The sequence below is a fragment of the Benincasa hispida genome, chromosome 5 (genome assembly GCF_027475165.1).
Source record: "Benincasa hispida cultivar pf3 chromosome 5, pf3_genome.v1.1, whole genome shotgun sequence".
NCBI classification, from domain to species: domain Eukaryota; kingdom Viridiplantae; phylum Streptophyta; class Magnoliopsida; order Cucurbitales; family Cucurbitaceae; genus Benincasa; species Benincasa hispida.
Genome location: NC_143482.1, coordinates 66,267,048 through 66,289,576, shown reverse-complemented (window position 1 = coordinate 66,289,576; position 22,529 = coordinate 66,267,048). Strand labels below are relative to the sequence as shown.

At 34.9% G+C, this 22,529-nt stretch overlaps 1 protein-coding gene and 1 pseudogene across 1 annotated transcript; one reads left to right on the top strand and one right to left on the bottom strand.

Annotated features, from left to right (window-relative positions):
• The first annotated feature begins 584 nt into the window (after positions 1-584).
• Positions 585-4,479, top strand: LOC120078013 (ketol-acid reductoisomerase). Its single transcript, XM_039032186.2, has 10 exons — positions 585-1,040; positions 1,212-1,304; positions 1,831-1,896; positions 2,058-2,198; positions 2,410-2,637; positions 2,711-2,828; positions 2,918-3,057; positions 3,147-3,314; positions 3,488-3,643; positions 3,836-4,479. The coding sequence occupies exons 1-10, from the start codon at positions 750-752 to the stop codon at positions 4,202-4,204; spliced, it is 1,770 nt and encodes a 589-aa protein (XP_038888114.2). The 5' UTR covers positions 585-749; the 3' UTR covers positions 4,205-4,479.
• Positions 4,480-14,325: 9,846 nt separating this feature from the next.
• On the bottom strand, positions 14,326-16,956 carry LOC150036355 (uncharacterized; annotated as a pseudogene).
• Between the last annotated feature and the right edge of the window lie 5,573 nt (positions 16,957-22,529).

Sequence of the window (22,529 nt, the reverse complement as noted above, 5' to 3'; positions counted from 1 at the left end):
CACTCAATATATAGAGGTGAGTTTACGCAAGACCCTCATAGTAGATAATATCGTATTTGGTAAAGCGTCTGAAAAAGAATTGAATAACAAGTTAATGACTTTAAAAATTATTTTGGTATGCAATAAACCGATCAGAAAAAGAATCAAATAAGATGGAAGAAAAATGGGTGTTAATGAGAAAATGGAGGAAGAAAGTGAAGAAATTGGGGGGAAATGGGTAAAATTTAAGGCGGTGGGTGAAATAGAAAACGATAAATTCATCACGGTCAAGCGTCTGAATGCATCTTTTGAACAGATACATTTAGACGGATTTGACATTTCATCTTTTTTTTTTCCTAATTTAATTATTTAAATGTGTCCTTTAAGAAATACATTCAAGACGAGCAGTCAAAAAAATATTAAAATAATATTGAATACGATCTCTTGAAGAGGCGTATTCAAATAAGGGAAAAAAAAACCTTTTTTCTAAATAGTTTCAAAACAACCATTTTTACTGGATTAATTTCTAAAACATCCATATTTCCCCAATTATTCTTATCGTTTAACATTTACCATTTACGAACACAAATATAAAACTATGCTTTCAAAGGAAAAAAAAAAAAAAAATATATATATATATATATATATATATAAAATTACACGTGGTAGGTGGATATTGAATCATACGAATGAACCAACCTTGAGACTCTATTAAAACCCTGCATTTCTCACCTTTCTTCGTCATTCCTCACTCCTTTGCTGACTCATCGATGGCCGCCGCCACATATTTCGCTCCCTCTATCTCAGTTTCATCAACCAAAACCCTAAAACAAGCTGCTGCTTTGCAGCCTCTAACTCCATCCAGCTTAGGGTTTTTGTCATCATCTTCTTCCTCCGGGTCCAACGCTCTCAAAGCTGTTGGTATGGGTGGTGCTAATGGTGTCGGCTCAGCTTTGGGTGCTCGCATGGTCTCCGTTCCTGCCATCAAACCCTTAACCTCCCTCGATTTTGACACATCTGTCTTCAAGAAGGAGAAAGTTAATCTCGCTGGCCATGATGAGGTTTTTACTCCTTTACTTGTACTGGATTTGGGGGATTTTTTTTAAGGGAAATGGATTGTTATGTTTCTAATTCCTGAGATCTGGTTGTTTTTTCTTTACGTTGGGACTTTGGGGCTTTGGAAATGGGAGTATGATTGTTTCGTTTCTTTTTGATTTGTCTTCGGATTTCAGTATATTGTTCGAGGAGGTAGAGATCTTTTTCCCTTGCTGCCGGAAGCCTTCAAGGGGATCAAGAAAATCGGTGTCATTGGCTGGGGTTCCCAGGTAATGTTATCTCACATTCTGCAATCTTTATATTTGTTGTGTTTTCTTGCTTCCATATTCTGATGGTAAAGGATTTAGTAAACTGCAGAATTTAACATATACAAACTTGTTTATTTATTTATTGCAATCATGAACGTGGTTTTGGAAATTGTTTGTTTCACTTGAGAGTTGATTTTTCTGTTAATACTAATAAAGAAAAAGATGTGACACTTTACCAAAGTAATGATAAATTGGAAAATTTGCATTTCAACTTTCAACCTGCGTGCAAAGATTTTACTTTTTTCATTTATGCATATGATTGGTATGAACGAAAAAGTTTATGGCATAAAATGCAAGGAAGTGATTGACAAGGTACTAAACATTGCTGCGATGTCTTCTCGGGGTTGGAAGCTAGAGCATTGTAGTTTTGAGAAACTGAGCTGATGTGTGCATCTGAATGTAGAAAGTGTATATGGCTTTGGTTCATTAAAATATTTTTAGGAAGAATCAACTTTCTCTAACCACTCTTTTATTGATTTTTTATCAGGCACCTGCACAAGCTCAGAATTTAAGGGACTCGCTTGCTGAAGCCAAGTCTGATATTGTGGTTAAGGTGATTTTATTTTTTTTGTAAAATAAAATTTACTCAGTCTCTTGTACAAGGCTCGTCTTTTGAGTGTTTATTTCCTATAGCACCGTAGGTTGTAATGTTGTCTTATTGGTTAATCACCTATATAAACACCGATTTTTGCATGTTGATTTTCCTTAATACAGATTGGCCTGAGGAAGGGTTCTCGCTCTTTTGCGGAAGCTCGTGCAGTTGGTTTTTCTGAAGAGAATGGAACTTTGGGTGATATATATGAAACTATATCCGAAAGTGATCTTGTCATGCTTCTGATTTCCGATTCTGCACAGGTCAGTTGGTGAAGTTATCTCAACTTTGTTGCTTCTAGTACAATTAAGCTAGAGTTAAGTGCTTGTGATAGTAGATATATTTGTTTGATTTCCTGTTTTCTTGGTATTCTGAGGATTATCGACCAATTCCTTTTCGGTAAGTTTGCTAACTTCCATGCTTTTACACATTTTTATACAATTGTAAGTTTCTTAATATCATTGTACTTTGCAGGCTGATAACTATGAAAAGATATTTTCTCACATGAAACCAAACAGCATTCTTGGGCTTTCCCATGGGTTTCTTCTTGGCCACTTGCAGTCGTTGGGGCTTGATTTCCCCAAGAATATTAGCGTGATTGCTGTTTGTCCAAAGGGGATGGGTCCATCTGTGAGGAGACTTTATGTTCAAGGAAAAGAGGTCAATGGTGCAGGAATTAATTCTAGTTTTGCAGTTCACCAGGTAATATCGTTTTCTCCACTTTGAGGTGGATATTGATTGAGCTACTTGGTAGCTAACTATGTACAATTTACAGGATGTTGATGGCAGAGCCACAGATGTTGCATTGGGTTGGTCCGTTGCCCTTGGCTCTCCCTTTACATTCGCTACAACTCTAGAGCAAGAATACAGGAGTGACATCTTTGGCGAGCGAGGTAAACTTTCCACTCTACTTCTTGTGTTGTGTACATTCAAATACACACACAAATTGTGGATACCCAACTTCTTCTGCTGTGGTTTATAGGTATTCTACTTGGTGCTGTGCATGGAATTGTGGAGTCCTTGTTCAGAAGGTACACTGAAAATGGAATGGCTGAAGACCTGGCTTACAAGAACACTGTTGAAAGCATAACAGGAATAATATCAAAGACTATTTCCACCAAGGTTGTATCTGCTTACTAGATTCAACTTTCAGTAATTTTCCGTGCATGCACTTGCTTTATGGTAATGGCCTTGTTTATCTTTCTATACAGGGAATGTTGGCAGTGTACAATTCCTTCTCTCCTGATGAGAAAAAGGAATTTGAGAGAGCATACAGTGCATCATATTACCCCTGTATGGATATTCTTTATGAATGTTATGAAGATGTTGCCACTGGAAGTGAGATCCGCAGTGTTGTGCTTGCTGGCCGGCGATTTTATGTACGTTGGTACCCTTTTTCCCCTTAACAGCAATAATATTTAGTGAAATCAAATACTTTTTAGTGAAAACGAGCTTATTTCACGGTGATATTTATCATTCTTGTTGGATTGGTGCCTTCAATACCTCATAACTTGATCTTCCTTTTATTATTGTTCTTATTCTCATATTACAGGAAAAGGAGGGTCTCCCAGCTTTCCCAATGGGCAACATTGACCAGACCCGGATGTGGAAAGTCGGTGAACGTGTCCGGCAATCACGTCCTGCAGGTGACCTCGGCCCGTTGTATCCATTCACTGCTGGTGTATATGTGGCATTGATGATGGCACAGGTTTGGAATTTTGCTGTCTAATAACAATTTGCCGACTCTTATAAACTTTAAATTTTATTCCGATGGATAGAACTCAGTAGTTACGAAAACAACGGGCTAACTTGACTCTTAAACCTTAAAATTTATTCTATTCCATTGGTTATCAAAACGAAGAGCTGTCTGGCCTGCTTCATAATAAATTTCTACTTTCAGATCGAGATTCTGAGGAAAAAGGGCCACTCTTATTCTGAGATCATCAACGAAAGTGTGATTGAATCAGTCGACTCTTTGAACCCATTCATGCATGCCCGTGGAGTTTCTTTCATGGTTGACAACTGTTCCACAACCGCACGATTGGGATCTCGGAAGTGGGCTCCTCGCTTCGACTACATTCTCACCCAACAAGCCTTGGTTGCCATTGACAATGGTTCAGCCATTAACCAAGACCTCATCAGCAACTTCCTATCTGACCCAGTTCATGGAGCAATTGAAGTATGCGCCCAGTTGAGACCTACTGTTGACATTTCTGTTCCAGCTGATGCTGATTTTGTCCGTCCAGAACTACGTCAATCAAGCAACTAAAATGTGCCACCAACCAGAAACCCATGAACTAGCTCGATCGTGTTCGATGGACTGCTGTATGTATCTACAAAATATGTACTGTTATCCTGATTTTCTCCGAGTTCTAGTTTCTTAAGTCTATGATAAAGATTTAGCTGAGCGAGTGGTAGTAATAAATTGAATGTTCCAGAATTTTTGTGGTTGTTTTGTCAAGTTATGTAGACTTGTGGGATCGTGTTAGAGTTATCAACTACTTTATGGCATCTAATATTAGTTTCATCCTGAATTTTACTCTAGTCCTTACCAGCTCGTTTGATTTGGGTTTTCACTGAACTAGCCAAGATTATTGGTATTATCGTATGGTTCATTGAGATTCAACTGAATCGATTGCTCAATTTTGGTTTTGAAATCAAGAATCTCTCTACATCATCCTTGCGTACGGTTCTTCTTCCTCCATCGAGTTCTTTGATAGCCAAAAAAGCTCAAAGATGTCAATTTTGTTGTACATTAGAATTGCTTCGACTAGAAACCCCTAGTCAATTTCACTTACACCACCATCAACCAGCTCTTTATCTTTTAAGCTTGGAATGCCCTTTCATGGCTGCCACGAAAATGAATTAACAGAACTTCGTACTGTGGAACACGTGGATGTGGCCCTTGAATTCAAGTCCAAGCTCAATAATCAAAATCCAAAGAAGTTTTAAGCTTTTCGTGGAGGCCATTTCAAACTTCAAGAGTTGGCTTTGCTGTACAAAGAGCTCCACGACATTCAAGTCTACATTAATTTATAGGAAGACTATAAGAGAATAGAGTAGGTTAAAATATCATTTTCATATTTGGATTTTTTTCCACTAAAATGTTCAATTTATTTTTTCTTTTATACATAAAAAGGTTGTTTTTATTAGTCTTTTGCATATTTATATTTTCATGGGGGACGACATGGGTTGCTATGAGTTGGGTTCAAAATCCAACTGAGTGTTTGGGGTCCGGTCCAATATCATATAAGATGGAAGTCGGTGGACTTGGATTACAGTGAACTGACTTACCTTATTCCTCAAGCTTCTTTCAAGCCCTCGTTTCTCTCAACCCCCTTATGAAACCTTCTTTCTCAACCCTCGACTGAAGTTCTTCCATTTCATTTGAGATCCTCTCGTCTTTTCTATAGATTATTCCATGGATTCTTTTCTTCCTACAGTACATTTAGTTTTGTAGATTTTGTTCGTTTTCAGATACCTCTACCATATGATCTCAATTCTGTTGAAGAAATTGGCACAAAAATAGAAGAGAGGCAATCTTGGAAGAAAAAGAACTTTTATTTAAGAAAGAACAAAGATAAACACTTTTGAGAGAATACTCCTTTACTACACTCATTTTTCTCTGCTAACTCTCAACTTTATTTGGCTACATATGGGGCTACACCTTCTATTTATAGGCATGAGATCTTTGGAGGCTAAGTAAAAGGATCTCTATAGACTTTTCTTGGATTCTAAATATTTAAATTTTTCATGGTTTATTCTTATCTAAAGGAATTCTCCTTAAACCTAGAGAAAACCTAAGACAATCCTAGATCCTTACTTTTGTAGTATTTATTTACAATTTACATATTTCAACATAATTCTAGAAAAAAACTAATTTACACTTTTATGTCATTTTGTAGATACTTCAAAAATCTTCTAGATTAGTTAGTGTTAATTTATATTTTAACACTCCTCCTCAACACTAACTATTATGGGTCTTTCAATCATCCCGAGTAGTTGTCGAAATTTTGCATGTTTGGTTGCAGGTAGCTCTTTCCTGAATACATCTGCAACTTGATCTTCTATCTTTATTGGCTTCATCTCAATTTACTCTTGAAGTACCTTTTCTCCAATGAAGTGGTAATGTACCTCCACATGCTTTGTCCTTGCATGAAATACTGGATTCTCAGCTAAGCGAATTGCATATTGGTTGTTGCAGAATAAAGTCACTGCATGATTAACTTCTTGATGAAAATCCTTCATTATTTGCTTTATCCACATATTCTCTTGTACTGTCATGACTGTTACTCTGCTTCTGTGGTAGATAATGTGACTTTTGGTTGTCTTTTGCCACACCAAGAAACTGCTCCACTACCAAGTTTGAACACGTAACTAGTAGTTGATCGCCGTGTATCATGATCTTCAGCATAATCACCATCGTAAAAGCCTTCTAACTTGCAGTCGTCTCCTTTCTTATATAAAAAGCCACATTCATTTGTTCCTTTTAGATGTGTTAAAATTTTTCGAACTACTTCAAAATGAGGCTTCTTCGGATTCTGCATGTAATGATTCACAACTCCGACGGAATATGAGATATTGGGTCTTGTTAAAGTAAGGCAAATGAAACTTCCTACCAACAGATGATATATCGTTGAGCTTACAAGATCTTTACTTTCATGCATGTAGAACTTTTTATTAACCTCCATTGGTGTAGATATTGGTTGGTAGTCACTATTTCTATATTTCTGCAGAAGATTTTTTTACATATTTTTGTTGTCCAAGGAACAATCCTTTCTCTGAGTGCTCCACCTTTAGTCCAAGGAAATGTTTTAGTTCTCCAAGCTCTTTCATTTCAAATCGGACTAGTATATTCTACTTTATTTATCGAACTTCTTCTATGTGGTCTTTTGTTATGATTAAATCATCAACTAGACTAATATGATTGTGATCTTTGAGTCTTGAGCTTTGACAAATAAGTTGGAATATGCTGGAGCTAATGCAAAACCACTTTCAGTTAGAAATTTTGCAATTTTTTCGTCTAGGCTCTTGGTGCTTGCTTCAAACCATATAAAGCCTTTCTCAACTTGCATATGTAGACATAATGAGCTTCATCCTAAAATCCTTTTGGTTGCTCCATGTATATTCTCGATCCAACTTTCCATTTAAGAAAGCGTTCCTAACATCCATCTACCGTTGCTCCCAATCCTTACTAGTAGCAAGTGCTAATAAGACTCGAAGAGTAGTGAGCTTTTCTACAGGATTAAACGTGTCATCATAGTCCAGGCCATACTGTTGAGAGAACACTCGAGTTATCAGTTGAGCTTTGTATCTCTCTACCGTCCCATTTGCTCGAGTTTTAATTTTGTAAACCCATTTACTCGATATGCGTTGAACATCTTTAGGCTTTGGCACCAAGTCCCATATGCGTTGAACCCATTTACACGATATGTGTCCTTAATTGCTCTCTTCATCTTCATCATTTTCTTCTTCTCCTCCTGTTAGAGGTTGTTGCACTTGACTCATCTCTTCATTTGATCCTTCTTTGAAAGATTTATCATCTTTGGTTGCCATTTCTGATTCAGATGCCCACCATGACAATGCTTCATCGAATATAATATTCTCTGATGTATAACATCGTCCATTGATAGGATCAACACACCTCCACCATTTTCTTTGATTGTCATATCCAAAAAAGATGCATCTAATTGTTTTCTTGTCAAACTTGCTTTCCAAATGATTTGGTACCATAACACACACAACCAAAGACTCGAAAGTGCCTAAATGTTGGCTTGATGTTCAACAACTTTTCATAAAGCAACTTGAATCCAAGCCTCTATTGGGGAAGTGTTAACCACATGGGCTGCTATTCTCATGCATTCAACCCTAAATCTTCCTGACACATTATTTGCATGTAACATGCTGTGACATACTTCTGCAAGATGTCTATTTTTTCTTTTTTTCACCCCATTTTATTGTGGAGTGTTTGGACACGTCAATTGATGACATATCTTATACTTTTGCAATCATTGAGATAATTCATTAGACATGTATTCTTCCCCGTTATCTGAATGTAGGCATCGAATTGTCTTTCCTAATTCACCTTCAAGTCGTTCTTTGAATTCTTTAAATTTTATAATTGTTTAACACTTCACTTTCATAAAGAACACCCAAATATACCTAGAGAAGTCATCAATAAAATTCACCATGTAGTGCATATTGCTAATTGAAGATTGTTTAACCAGACTAAATACGTTAGAATGCACCAGCTCCAATGGTTTCTTTGCTCTGAATTTGGACTCCTTGAATGGTAGTTGATGTGCCTTCTCATACTGGTAATCAGCACAGACCATGTCTTCTCTGATATCAAGTTGAGGCAACCTCTTAAGCATAGACTTTTTTATCATTGTCTTCAATTTTCTATAGCTAACATGACCAAGTCTTGCATGCCACAAATCTGCCGTTTTATTCTTCTATGTCTTATTTGAAGGAAATCGGATGTGAGATTTCCATGAGCAGCGGAAGAAAGACTATTCCAAATTACAATCATGAGTGAACATATATTTATAGTCGACTTCAAACAAGCGGTTATACAAATAATAGAGAAATTACAGCATGAACAACAAATGAACGAGGAATAACTCTTCGAACATTTGTCACCTCGTCTCCACGCTACTTGCTTACGAACGCTTGAACCACAGCGACCTCGAACACTCGATCTATACGACCACAACACAGCACAAACACAGCACGAACACTTCGCGTTTGTCCACAACGATCACCTTGGTCACGAACTCCTCAGCAATAACACGAACGACCTCCAAAAAACCTCGACGGTGTCGAGTTGAGTAAGACACCATCAACAAGGCGATCTTGGTATTCTCGGTGTGAGAATCCAGAGGGTGGGCTCTGTTCATACTTGGTATGAGGCAGATGGAGAAGGAAACACTGATCGCGTACATGACTAGGCAAGTGGGAGATGGTGGAGACCTATTGTATAGGTCAATGCCCAATCGTTTAGATAAAGCTAAGCAATCTTCTAACAAAAGATATGCGATCGTTTAGCTCGGTCTGTCGTCTACAGAGACTACACGATCGTTTACTTTGGGCAAGCGATTGTCTAGCAAAACTATGCGATCATTTATTAAATATTGCACGATTGTTTAGCTCGCCCAGTCATCGTTAAGTAAATTCGTATTTACTTGACGACTACCGTGAGATCCTTTGCACCGAGAGAAAAAACCCAAAAAAATTTTCAATCGTTTTATAAATCATGTTTTCAAAATAGGAGAACTACTTTCTTTTTAAAGTCACGGTTACCACGAATTTAATAACCACCCACTCACTTGGTTATTAAAGAAAAAGAATTAATTATCCAATAATTAATATTATTATAAATATAAATGATAACCAACTTATCATACTATATTTATAACCTATAGTTTTAGTATTTCATCTCATGAAACATATAAACCATAGTTCTTTTTCTATTCCATGGTACTTAATGTAAATCTCATTTACATCAATCCTCCACTAGATGTATCTCATATATCATACCGACTATATCATATATAATCAAAATACCTCTTGTCAATTTGAACATTTCAAATTAACACCAAGAACTGATCCTCAACTGAATCCATTGAGCTACCAAGGGGACCTCATGGACCTGTAGCTCGAAGCTCCAACGGTACGGGAATAACTGACTAAACTCTTTAGTCACGGGATCCACCATCTATTAACTGCCAGGCACTCCACTAAAGACCAAAAACTGAACTCTCTTTACAACAGATATATCATGTGTCCATCTTAACCAATCAGCACTACGACAACCCTTCACAGATCGCTCGTAAGTACAGTTGGGCCAATAACCATTATGCCCTGTAATTACATCTGTCTCCTTAAGTACCACTGATCTCTCTAATGAATATAAGTCATAGTTCTACCATGATCTAGTCTTCTCTTACAAAGAGAAGTTGTGGCTATTATGTTCAAGCCCCGGAATCACCCCTTAAGGGAGCAATCTCTCTACTTATCCCTACTTCGAGAAAAGAATGAATTCCATCTTGTGGATTGAGTTCCCAGCTTCTAGTTCAGACAAGTCTCCAAAAAGGTAGGCATGTTGAGTTGGAAATCTGGCCACTCTCATCCATACTAATCAAAGGACCACCCTCAAAGGTAGGAGCTCCCAAAACACTCAGGATTGAGATCGTGTCACCTATGGTCGTTTAGGTGAGATGCAAGTCTCGAGTATCAATGACGTTATATACAGAGTCTAGTCATCTCGTGGTTTAGGTCTTATACAAATTCTTTGTATCGGATACTCTCGCTCACACGTCTCTACATGAATGGTCAGGATCTACCATCTGTAAGAGTTTACAACACTTGCAAACCTCTACAAAGCGGGTCGTATCCGTAGTGTCACCAGGATCATGTATCCCACCTTAATCCTTATACTACAGACCTATTTAGGTTATTACTTAAGACATGATCCACTTGTATATCACATATACATGCTTAAATTCACATAAGATAACCAATGAGATTTGTTTAGTGGATATGAGTAAATGCTAGAATTAAATAACACTTATTTTATTCATTGAACAATGTGTATCTTTACAAAAACACTGAGACTCCAGGAGAATTAGAACACCAATCCCAACAATCTTCCACTTGTCCTAATGACTCGGGAGACTAATGTACAATACAATATAAAAATATATAATATACAATAAACTAGGGCATACCTCAGTATCATCTCCCATTTGCTGTAGACAAGATGTCGCATGTCCCGCGGACACAGACTCTCTAGGTGACTGTTGAACACTTTAGTCGTGAGGGCCTTTGTAAAGGGATCAACAACGTTGTGCTCCAATGCGATCTTCGTGACTATTACATCACCACGATGCATAATCTCCCTAATCAGGTGATATTTTTGTTCTATGTGCTTACCCCAACGATGACTCCAAGGTTCCTTCGAATTTGCCACAGCCTTGCTGTTATCACAATAAAGAGTGATAGACAAATCCATATTGGGAACAATTTTCAAATCTGAAAGGAACTTCCTCAGCCAAACAGCCTTTTTAGCTACTTCACAAGCAGCTACGTATTCGGCTTCCATAGTAGAGTATGCAATGCATCCTTGGTTGATGCTTCGCCAAACTACAGCCCCTCCATTCAGAGTAAACACTGACCCCAATGTCGATTTGCGAAAATATCTATCGATTTAAAAGTCAGAGTCTGTGTATCTTGTAAGGACCAGATTCTTATCTCCATACACAAGCATGTAGTCCCTTGTTCTCCGAAGATACTTGAGGATCGTCTTGACCGCCGTCCAGTGATCAAATCTTGGTTTGGACTGATGCCGACTGACAATCCCTACTGCATAGCAAATGTCGGATCGAGTACATAACATTGCATACATCAAGCTTCCTAGAGCAGAAGCATAGAGAATCTGTCTCATCTCCTCAACTTCTTAAGGTGTCTTAGGACATTGATCCTTAGACAAAACAATTCCATGTCTGAAGGGTAACAAACCCCTTTTAGAATCCTGCATCCTATACCTCATCAACATTTGATCAATGTATGATGTCTGAGACAGGGCTAACCGTTTGTTCTTGCGACCAAATAATCTGGATCTCGAGAACATACTGTGCCTCACCCAAATATTTCATTTGGAACTGGGCAGCTAGCCACTTCTTAATATCAGTCAGATACCCCACATCATTACCAATGAGTAGGATATCATCTACATACAGTACCAGGAAAGCTACTGAGTTGTTGATGATCTTCTTGTAAACACAAGGCTCATCAACGTTCTAGTCAAAGCCAAACGACTTGACAACAGTGTCAAATCTGATGTTCCAAGATCTAGATGCTTGTTTCAGCCCATAAATGGACCTATTAAGCTTGTAAACTCTTTGCTCTTGATCTGGAACTACGAACCTTTGCAAACTCTTTGCTCTTGATATGGAACTACGAACCCCTTTGGTTGAGTCATATAGATGGTCTCCTCAAGATTACCATTAAGAAAGGCAGTCTTGACGTCCATTTGTCATATTTCATAATCATAAAATGTGGCTATGGATAGAAGAATCCTGATAGACTTCAACATGACAACAGGTGAGAAAGTTTCCTCATAGTCAACTCCCTCAACCTAGGTATAACCATTCGGCACGAGTCTAGCCTTAAAGGTTTGTACCTTTCCATCTACACATCTTTTTTGCTTATAGATCCACTTACACCCAATTGGTCTTACCCCATCAGGTGGATTAACAAGCTCCAGACGTTATTGAAGTACATAGACTCCATTTCCTGATTCATGACCTTAACCCATTCATCTTTGTCAACATCCTCCATTACTTTCTTAAAAGACAATGAATCCTCGACCCCATCATTCATAATGATGTTTTGGGCTTCAGTCAAACCCATGTAACGATTCGATGGGTTCATAACCCTCCTACTACGTCGAGGCACTCTCAACTCTTGAGCTGGTTGACTAGATGTTTCGACCTCAACAACTCTTGTTGATTTGTCGGCCTATTCAACAACTCTTGTTGAACCCTCAATAGTCTCAGTCTCACTTAAGATCTCATGTAAAACGAGCTTACTTCGTGGCTTATGATCCCTCATGTGGTCTTCTTCCAAGAAGAGAGCATTTTTGTAAATAAACACTTTGTTGTCACTTGGATCATAGAAGTATCCTCTTTTCGTTTCCTTGGGGTAGCCTACAAAGAGACAGACCTTCAAACACGGTTCCAACTTCTTTGGGTTAGTCGCTAGCACATGTTCCGGACAACCCTAAATCCTGAAATGGCGTAAACTACCTTTATGGCCTCCCATAACTCAAAAGGTGTTTCAGAAACACTTTTCGAGGGAATGTTGTTCAGGATATAACATGCAGTCTGCACTGCATAACCCCAAAACGAGTCTGAAAGATGAACATAGTTCATCATAGACCGAACTAGGTCCAACAAGGTTCTATTTCTCCTTTATGATACACCATTTTGCTGAGGTGTACCAAGAGCCAAGAGTTAGGACACAATTTCATGTTCTATCATATAGTTCTGGAATTAGCGGTCCATATACTCTCCACCATGATCAGATCGTAGTATTTTTTTATCTTCTTACCTAATAAGTTTTCAATTTCAGCCTTATACTCCTTGAACTTGTCAAGGGTTTCAGACTTACATTGCATTAGGAAGAGATACTAAAACCTTGAATAATCATCTATGAAAGAGATGAAATATTCATACCCACCTCGAGCTTTTACATTCATCGGACCACAAAGGTCTGAATGTACAAGTTCTAAGGCTTCCTTGGCTCTATAACCTTTTCCAGTAAAAGGTCGTTTGGTCATCTTGCCTTCGAGGCATGATTCACATACCGGTAAGGAGTTTTCTACTAAACTCTTTAGAAGTCCACTTTGCACCAACTTGTCAATCCTATTGAGGTTGATGTGACCTAACCTTAGATTCCAAAGATGGGTGTTTTCCTTTGGAGAAACCTTTGGTCTTTTAGCTGTTGTTGCCGTACTGAACATTTTAGTGTTAAACAAGGGTTTTATGACTAACGACCTTAGTACATATAAGTTATTTTCCATTGAACCATAAGCAATCTCCATTCCATTCTTGAAAATAAACACTTTATTCTCAGAAAAGGACACGGTGTAGTCTTGTTCAATGAGACAAGAAACCGAGATTAAGTTCCTCTTTATATGAGGAACTACAAAAGGAACTACAAAAACATTATCCGGTAATAGATAACGGTTCTTGTCAACAAATAACTTCAGTCTGCCTACAGCAACAGCTGAAACAACCTCACCAGTACCGATTCGAAGAGTCATCTCTCCCCGTGACAACGTTTGCTAGGAATTGAATCCTTGGTAAGAGGAGCTGATATGATTGGTAGCACCTGAATCAAGGATCCATGCAAAATCATCATTCTCTACCAGGCATGTCTCAAAGACTAATAAATCATAGTTACCGTCTTATCTCCTCTTTTGGAGAGTAGTGGGATCGAGGTCGTACACGATTCTTGTTGTCTTGTCTCCTCTTCACACGATTCTTTCCACTGTAAATAATCGGTCATTTTTAAAAGCTTTAAACGGAAATACTAACGAGTTGCTGAAAAAAAAAAAACACATTGACCTGCGTTAGGTTTTAAGCAAAAACACACTCTCCACTGCAGCGGATGTCAACTAGGGGTTGGAATCTGCTGTTGCAAAACATGCATATGCATTTTATTCTCTTTCACTAATGTCTCATTTTGGGAGGTGACTACATTGCTTTCTGTTGGCTTTTTCTTTTGATGATAGTTTTTGACATAATGTCCTACCTTTCCATAGTCATAACATTAACCCTTTTTCCTATGCTTGTGTTTTCAATCAGTTTTACTAGCTCCCCCTACTTAAGAGCATTTTGGAGTTTCTTCATCTCCTTTTGATCCTATTTTCTTTTGAGATTTTGATTGACCTTTTCTTTGGCCACTAAAGAGTGCTTATTTGTTATTACTCTTTATTGTGACCTCAGACATTTGCTTAACCAATGCTTTTTAACTAGCAAACATATTTTCTGGGTCAATCAAAGAAGGTTGGACTACTCACCTTGAATAGTAGCAATAAAGCTTCTATATTCAGGTTAAGTCCATGAATAATAATGCTCCTCGTCCTCGATTATGAAATAGCAGAAGTATGATCTAACTCAGAGATTTCACAGCATAGAGTTTTTACCTTAGTGAAGTATTAGTTGATAATCATCTCCCATTGAGCAACTAATAGGAGCTCGTTCTTTAGAAATTTCAATCTCGCATCATCTCTCTTCGAGAAAATTGAGGGAAATGTGTCCCATACTCCCTTCGATGTCTCATCTATACTTATTTTCTCTAACATTTCTTCATCGACTGTAGTTTTAATTGCAAACATGTGCTTACCTGCCTTGATATTCCATTTCTTCAAAGCAATAGCATCCTCAGATGGTGTGATTTCAATGCATCCTACAACATCTCACGAGTCTTGACCTTGGAGATTGAAGGGAATCAAATCCCGCAAAAGCGTGTGATCGCGGTGCAATTTCAAAGTCAGTTTTATAACAAACAAAAAACAGTAAAAAATTTACACTAAACAAAGGATTGACATCAAATTGAAGCATGCTATTAAAGAAGATGTAAAGGGAAAATGAATCTAACATTTGTCAAATATTGATCTTCACGATTTCGCCTCGCTTTTCTTACAAATGCCTCTTCAACGAACAATGACACCACCATAAGAGTTACCTCGTTATTCTCTTGGATTCCAAGGAGTAGAAGTGTAGTCGCTAGCACTTGGAAGAGGAAGAGCTAGAGAGAATTTGTTGAGAGAGTTTTGTGTGGAGGCTAGGGTTTTTCATTAAATGAAACCCTTGCCTGCCATAAAGATGTATTTATATGGAGAAGGGTTAACCCTTTCTTTAAGTTTTTCTTTTTCCATCTTTAAAGCTAATTAATTAAATAACTATTATATAATTAATTGACGTACTAATTAAATAACTATATATTAAATCACATTTAGTATAAAATTAATTAACTAACATAAATATCACATATTTATACTAGCCTTCATTCTTCATAATTTTTTAATCAATCAATTAAATAACTATATTAAATCATACATATAAAGTTAATTAATTAACATATAAATACCGCATATTTATATGCATACATTTTTTTATGAATCCAATTCATATAAATATAACATTTGAATCTCATTCAAATACATCTCTCTTATACTGTAATTCCATATGAATCCAATTCATATGAATTTAATATTTGAATCTCATTCAAATTTATCTCTTACATAATTTGGATTATAAATCACATCTATAATTAACCACATTACATAATAATCATATTAATATAAAATTCCTTCAAGTGATTTAAACAATTCAAATCATTCCTCATTACTATCTTTTAGTAAGCTAACAAGGGGACCTTATGGACCTACAGATTAGAAGCTCAAAGATTAATTAATTAAACTCTTTAACTAAATTAATCAATGTTCATTCACTACCAATCACTCTATTAAAGAGAGGTAGCTGCACTCTTTGTAATGTACATATATTTATGTGTCCATAGATATAACCAATCAATGGTGAGTCAACCCTTCACAAATCGTTCATAACTACATGTAGGTCAAATTACCGTTTTACCCTTATAGTTACATCTAACTCCTTAAGTATCACTGATCCCTCTAGTGAACTAACTATAAACTGTCACTTCTCGGGCTTTTTGAGGTCTCATTGTTCAAGACCCAAAATCAGCTATCAAAGGAGTAATTTATCTACTTTTCCTAAAGTCGGGAAAGAGTGAATTCCATCTTTGTAGTTGTGTTCCTAACTCCCTACTCGGACAAATCTCTAAAATGGTAGGCTTGTTGAGTCGGCTAATATAGCCACTCTCATCTATACAAATCAAAGGGGATCGCCCTCATAAATAGGAGTTCACTACTCACTCGGGACTAAGGATAAGTCACCTATGGTCATCCTAATGAAATGTAAGTCTCTTCTAGTAACGGTGTTATATAGAGAGACTATTCATTTCATGGTCCGGTCTTATACAAACTCTCTGTATAGAATACCTCCGCTCATATGTCTCCACATGAATGATCAGGATCGAATCATTTGTAGCACTTTACAATAATTGTAATAACTACAAAGTGAACCGTATTCGTAGTGTCACCAAGATAAGATACCCAAACTTATCCATCTACTACAAACCATTTAAGTTATTACTTAAACATGATTCGCCTATATGTCAACCATATACATGTTTTAAGTTTCATAAATTAACCTTGGATCTTAGTTTATTGGATTGAATTAATGCAGTCTAAATGGTAATAAAACACCTCTTATTTTATTAAATATATAATTCGTTTTTACAAACTACAAGATATATGAGATTTAGAACACAAAATCCAACAGAGATATGACTTCATGCATGTGGAACATGTTTTATAGCTCTGAATGTTGAGCCTTTTGATTTCTCCATAACTTGAAGATCTCCCATCATCTTGTAGTGATGAATACACTTCGCGAGTAGTTATGTCCCAGACAACAAGCTTCACAGTCCTGGATTGTATTCGATCTTCAGAAGCTCCTCCACAACAAGCTATGCTAACTTGGCTTTGATACTACTTGTTGAAGAAATTGGCCCAAAAAAGAAGATAGGCAATATTGGAAGAAAGAAACTTTTATTTAGGAAAGAACAAAGACGGACACTTTTGAGAGAATACTCTTTTACTCTCTAACATTCACTCACTTTTCTTTGATAACAAAGACGGACACTTTTGAGAGAATATTCTTTTACTCTCTAACATTCACTCACTTTTCTTTGATAACTCTCTAACTTTGGTTGGCTCACATATGGGGCCACATCTCCTATTTATAGACATGAGATTCTTGGAACACAAGTAAAAGAATCTCTTTAGACTTTTCTTGGATTTTAAATATCTAGATTTTTCAAGGTTTGTTCTTATCTAAAGGAATTCCTCAAACCTAAAGAAAACTTAGGACAATTCTAGATCCTTACTTTTGTGGTATTTATTTACAATTTACATATTTCAACATAATTCTAGAAAAAAAAAACTAATTTCCTCTTTTGTGTCATTTTGTAGATACTTCAAGAATTTTCAACACCTCAAACACAAACTTTAAGTTCAACACCTCAAACATAAACATTTTAACTTAGACAAAACAACTTTGTGCTCCAAATACAGACATATGAACTCCACATACAATTGAGCTCAACTCAGCGTCCAAAACAACCTCATTAAGTTTATTCTTACATGGAAATCATCATTTCACTAATTTTGATGAGAATTAACTTTAAAAGATCTATTAGCCTCTTTGGTTCATCAATTTTTGGATTAAATACTCGTTTGGACTTCGTGGACTCTGATACTATATTAAGCAAACATTGACAATGAGATGAGCAATTCATATATTTTATAATGATTATGAGGTCCGCCAATTTCTTCCCTATGAGATTCTCAACAATTGAATGGAAGCAATTGGTAAATTGATTACAACCTCATTTCCTAACATGTACCATTGCTACATTTGTGTTTGATTTTAGGGAGAAGAAAATGGTTAGTCTAAACGTGACATTGGAGCTCCATTGATCGGACGAGAAGAGAGTAAGAGATCCCATATAGATATAGTTATGAAGGAAAACAATTCAATTTGTGTAGCTAGAGTGTAGGGGAAGAATGGGTTTAGGGTTGATAGAGCCATTTTAATCATTTTTCCTAGTCATATTTTAAAAGAGTAATGCTTGGGTGAAGGTCGGGTATAACCCATCTCCATATATTATGCATCTTCAATCACAAAGGGAAAAATAAATATTTAAAAAAATATATTATGCATCTTCAATCACAAGGATTAAGAATATTTTTGCTCTATAAATACAACCATCCACTTTATTCCAAATGATTCACTTCATTCTAAAAGGAGGTCAATTAGAGAGAAAAATCCTTGTTACTTTCATTTTTTTTTATCGTTCACCGTTGTGCATCCGCCGGTCATCGCCACTTGCCATTATTTGGTGAGTTGTTGATGATTTTTCTTTAGATTTCTTGATTGATTATTTAGTACACACTGAATTTTGGCCAACTTGATTTACCTATAAGATTTGGAACACCGATTCAAGATTTTGAAAGTCGTTAGTGTACTATTTAACAAGTTCTGGAGCTTTGGAGCACATAATTAGTGAGTATTGAGACTATGAAATTTTTTAGATTAGTTATAAATATTGAAAATTGGATTTTAAATCCTAAATTATGGTTTATGTATAGATTTGAATCTTTGAGCGAAGTTTGGAATAAATTTGGAGTAAACAAAGCGTTTGAGACATTAATTTAAGTTTTTGTTGGAGGTTGATTTCTTGGATTAATTTTGGAATTTCAATTTGAGGTAAGTAATCTTAGTTAATTTATTATTATGATTTTCTAGATGAACATTGATCTTAATGATACGTATTTGCATGTTGTGGGACTATGTTTTATGATGGATGTTATGTTTATGATAGTGGTAGTTACCCCTATCCATAATTAGACACCCACTGAGGTGGTGATCTCCTCTGGAATTTCACTAGAGGTTTGTATTTTTTTCGGGTTTCACCAGAGGTTTGTGTTTCCTTTGGGATTCACTAGAGGTGGTGATCTCCTTCGGGATTTCATCATAGGTTTTGTGTTTCCTTCGGGATTCACCAAAAGTTTCATGTTTCTTTTGGGGTTCATCAGAGTTTCGTGTTTCTTTCGATTCATTAGAGGTTTGTAGGTACACCTAATTAATGGTAGAGTGAGTTCAACTATTCATTAGTTGACCACCCCATGGAAAGTAGAGGTTTATGCACGTCCCACTAGAGAGTGACATCTAGAGGACATAGATGCTTAGCCTGATCCCGGTAGTGGGGTTACTTACTGAATATTTTATACTCATAATATTTTATGTTATGTTTTTCAGGTAAGTGCAAGGACGTACCGACGAATGGTCGAAGGAATCTGTGATCGTATTATTGGGACCAGAGAGATGCTTCCTCATGTTTTCATGTTTTAGTGTTTTAAATTCCAGTCTTGATGTTTGAACTTAGAGTTCCATTGTTGAAATTTTTATTTATAAAACTTCAAGAAATTTATTTTGAACTTATATTTTAGGGGACATCGATCAAAGATTTTCAGTTATTTAGATTTCATAAAATTTATTTATTTAATAAAATTCGTTTGATTTAGTTAAAATTTGTGAAATAGTCGTTTTGAGATTTATGCATGCATATAGTAAAGGCGAGCCATTACAAATCCAACATCTCTGGAAATCAAATTGATTTAAAGAATGTGATATTTTTGAATTACATATTCATATACCAAAAGATTCCTAATTCCAATCGAGTAGGATTTTTAGTGTTTTGTTTATTTAGCTTTCTTTTTTCTTTTGTTATTTTAAAGAACTTTGTACCATTATTATTCACATACTTATCCTTTACAGAGTTTTAAAAGAATAGTTACTTTCAAATATTGGAAAATGAACTAAAATATTTATAAATATGTAAAATTTCACTATCTGTCTGTGATAGACCGCAATAGGTTACTATATGTATCTATTTGTGTCATGATAGACACAGATGGTAGTTTATCGCGGTCTATTGTAGATAAATTGTGATATTTTGCTAGTATTTATAAATATTTTATAATAATTTTGTTATTTAAAATATATATATTTTTTAAAAAATAATACATCTATCTCTCCTTAAAAAAGTTATAAGTTTGAAGCTCTATCCTTTTTATAGGCTATAGTGAATTTACGAAACCTTTTCTTTATACTCATCCTCAAATAGTTTCTTCAATAAATTTTCTTCCTAAATTGTTCATATATACATAGTGTTATTTATATAATAACATAGGTTTATTTTCAAGTGTTTCGAATAGAACCGAATTAATATCAAATATACAAGTAAAAAAAGGAATTGTGTTTTGAGCGAAAGTAATTTGAATTTTAGCCAAAGATAAATGATATCTATCACATTTTGTATTATTGATTAGCATTATGAGCTATGTTAATTACAATTTTTATAAACAAAAAAAAATCAGAGAGAATCAAATTAGAATCATATTCTCATGGTTTAAAGACAAAAACTATAATGTAATTATCCAAAATTGAAATTGATATGTTCCACTCAAAGACATGCCAAACTTAATTATAAACTAAATACCATTATAATTTGGGACTTGAGAGAGATTAATCAATGAAGTGGGTAAGTAAAAAATAATGATTTTCTAGAATTAATCAAAGATTATGAAGCATTGGATCCCCTAATAACATGATTAATGCAATTTTATAAAAAACCATATAACAAGGTAAATATACCCATACATACTCGTATCATATAATTGTATACATTAAAAAAATTACATTTATTATCATTATTTATATATATATATATATATATATGTTGACAATGGTGAGGCTCACGTTGGTGCTTAGCACTTAGCATTATCTTTCCATTTTTGACATTTGAATTAAAAACTTTATTGTATAAATAACAATATATTAAGATGTGATGCACTGGAATGTGCTAGACCATGCTATATTGTAAATTATATTTAAATTTATTTTATGAATGAAGAATGAATGATTTGCATCTATAGAATTAATGGTTAAATAAATGGGAAAAATTTTAATTGGCCCACAGCTTTATTTGATTTTTTTTTTTAAAAAAAAAACAGGGCTCAGATTTGAGACATAAAGGACTAATAAAAGATTATAGCAAAGAGAAAAAGGGCTAATTAAAGATTAAATAAAGGCTAGAGCAAACTGTCCTCATTAAGTAACACAGCTTTTTGTTTGTTTGTTTACATTTTTTTTCCCCTCTTCTCCATCCCCAAAGTTCATCCAAATTGTCTTATACCTCTACAATTTTAATAATTTTTAGAAAAGGGCTAAGAAAAGATTAAGTAAAGACAACGATAGGACTAAATTGTTACGTATTAAAATTCAATGACTAAATTATTACAAATTTGAAAGTATAGAGATTAAATCATTAACAACAAAAGTTTGGGGACAAAATGTTATTAAATGTTTAAATTAATTAGACTATCTTTTTTGAGAAAGTGTGAACTAACTTATCTTTTCTTTTCGGGTTTTGTATTTATAAAATTTTATAGGTGTGACATTTTAGGTCCAAAATTCGAATTTTAGATTCGACGAATTATGGCTCCGACATTCTCCTGTATCTTGTGCGATCTGATGTCATTTTTGTTTATTTTGAACTACTTCAGTGAAGACTATCTCCACAAACCAAAACAATTCTTTTCAACATAATTTGTCTTTATTCACTTGTTTTCTAGAAATTTTTCAAGAGGTCATCCACCATAAAATTGCTTGAATCCAAACACACCTAATTTTAACTTTTTATAATTGAGCCATAAAAAAATGTGCACTTTGTTTTATAGGTAGTAAGTATCGAATCCTTTAAGTTTTTTTTAATCATATTTATTTTCAAGATCCCTCTTATTTAAATGTAATTTTGGTTCATTTATGTAATTTTTTGAATATGGACATGAAAATAGGTCTAAAATGCTAAAAGATAAAAGAAGTAAACACAACCCTAAAGAGATTGCAACTTCTCAATATGGAGAAATTTCAAATTTTCAACTACCTATAAATTGGAGTTTGGTTGAGAAAAAAAAAGGAAATTACATTTGGCCTAACTTTTTTTTAAATAAATAAGGACTTGTTTAGTTGAGAATCTGAAAACAAAAATTTAAAAATAAGAGATTCAATGAAAATAAAGTTCATTTTTTAGATATATGTTTAGTAATAGATTAAAAAACTAGATTCTAATTTAAACAATTATTTAAAATGTATTTGATATTATATTTGTGAATTATAAAACTCATTTTAATTACAATTAAATATTAGTTGACAATAAACTACTGTTAATTTATTTATTAATATGTTTTATAATAAATTTTTTTCGTAGAATTATTATTTTACAACACTAGATAATTTATAACACATTACATAATACATATTTTAATTTTAAAAAAATCGAATTGAGATTATAAGATGATTTTTATGTAATAT

Coding starts and splice junctions, on each gene's coding strand:
- LOC120078013 (XM_039032186.2), top strand. CDS start 750: ATGGCCGCCGCCACATATTTCGCTCCCTCTATCTCAGTTTCATCAACC. Junction 1,041..1,211: donor ATCTCGCTGGCCATGATGAG/GTTTTTACTCCT, acceptor TTCGGATTTCAG/TATATTGTTCGAGGAGGTAG. Junction 3,058..3,146: donor CAAAGACTATTTCCACCAAG/GTTGTATCTGCT, acceptor CTTTCTATACAG/GGAATGTTGGCAGTGTACAA.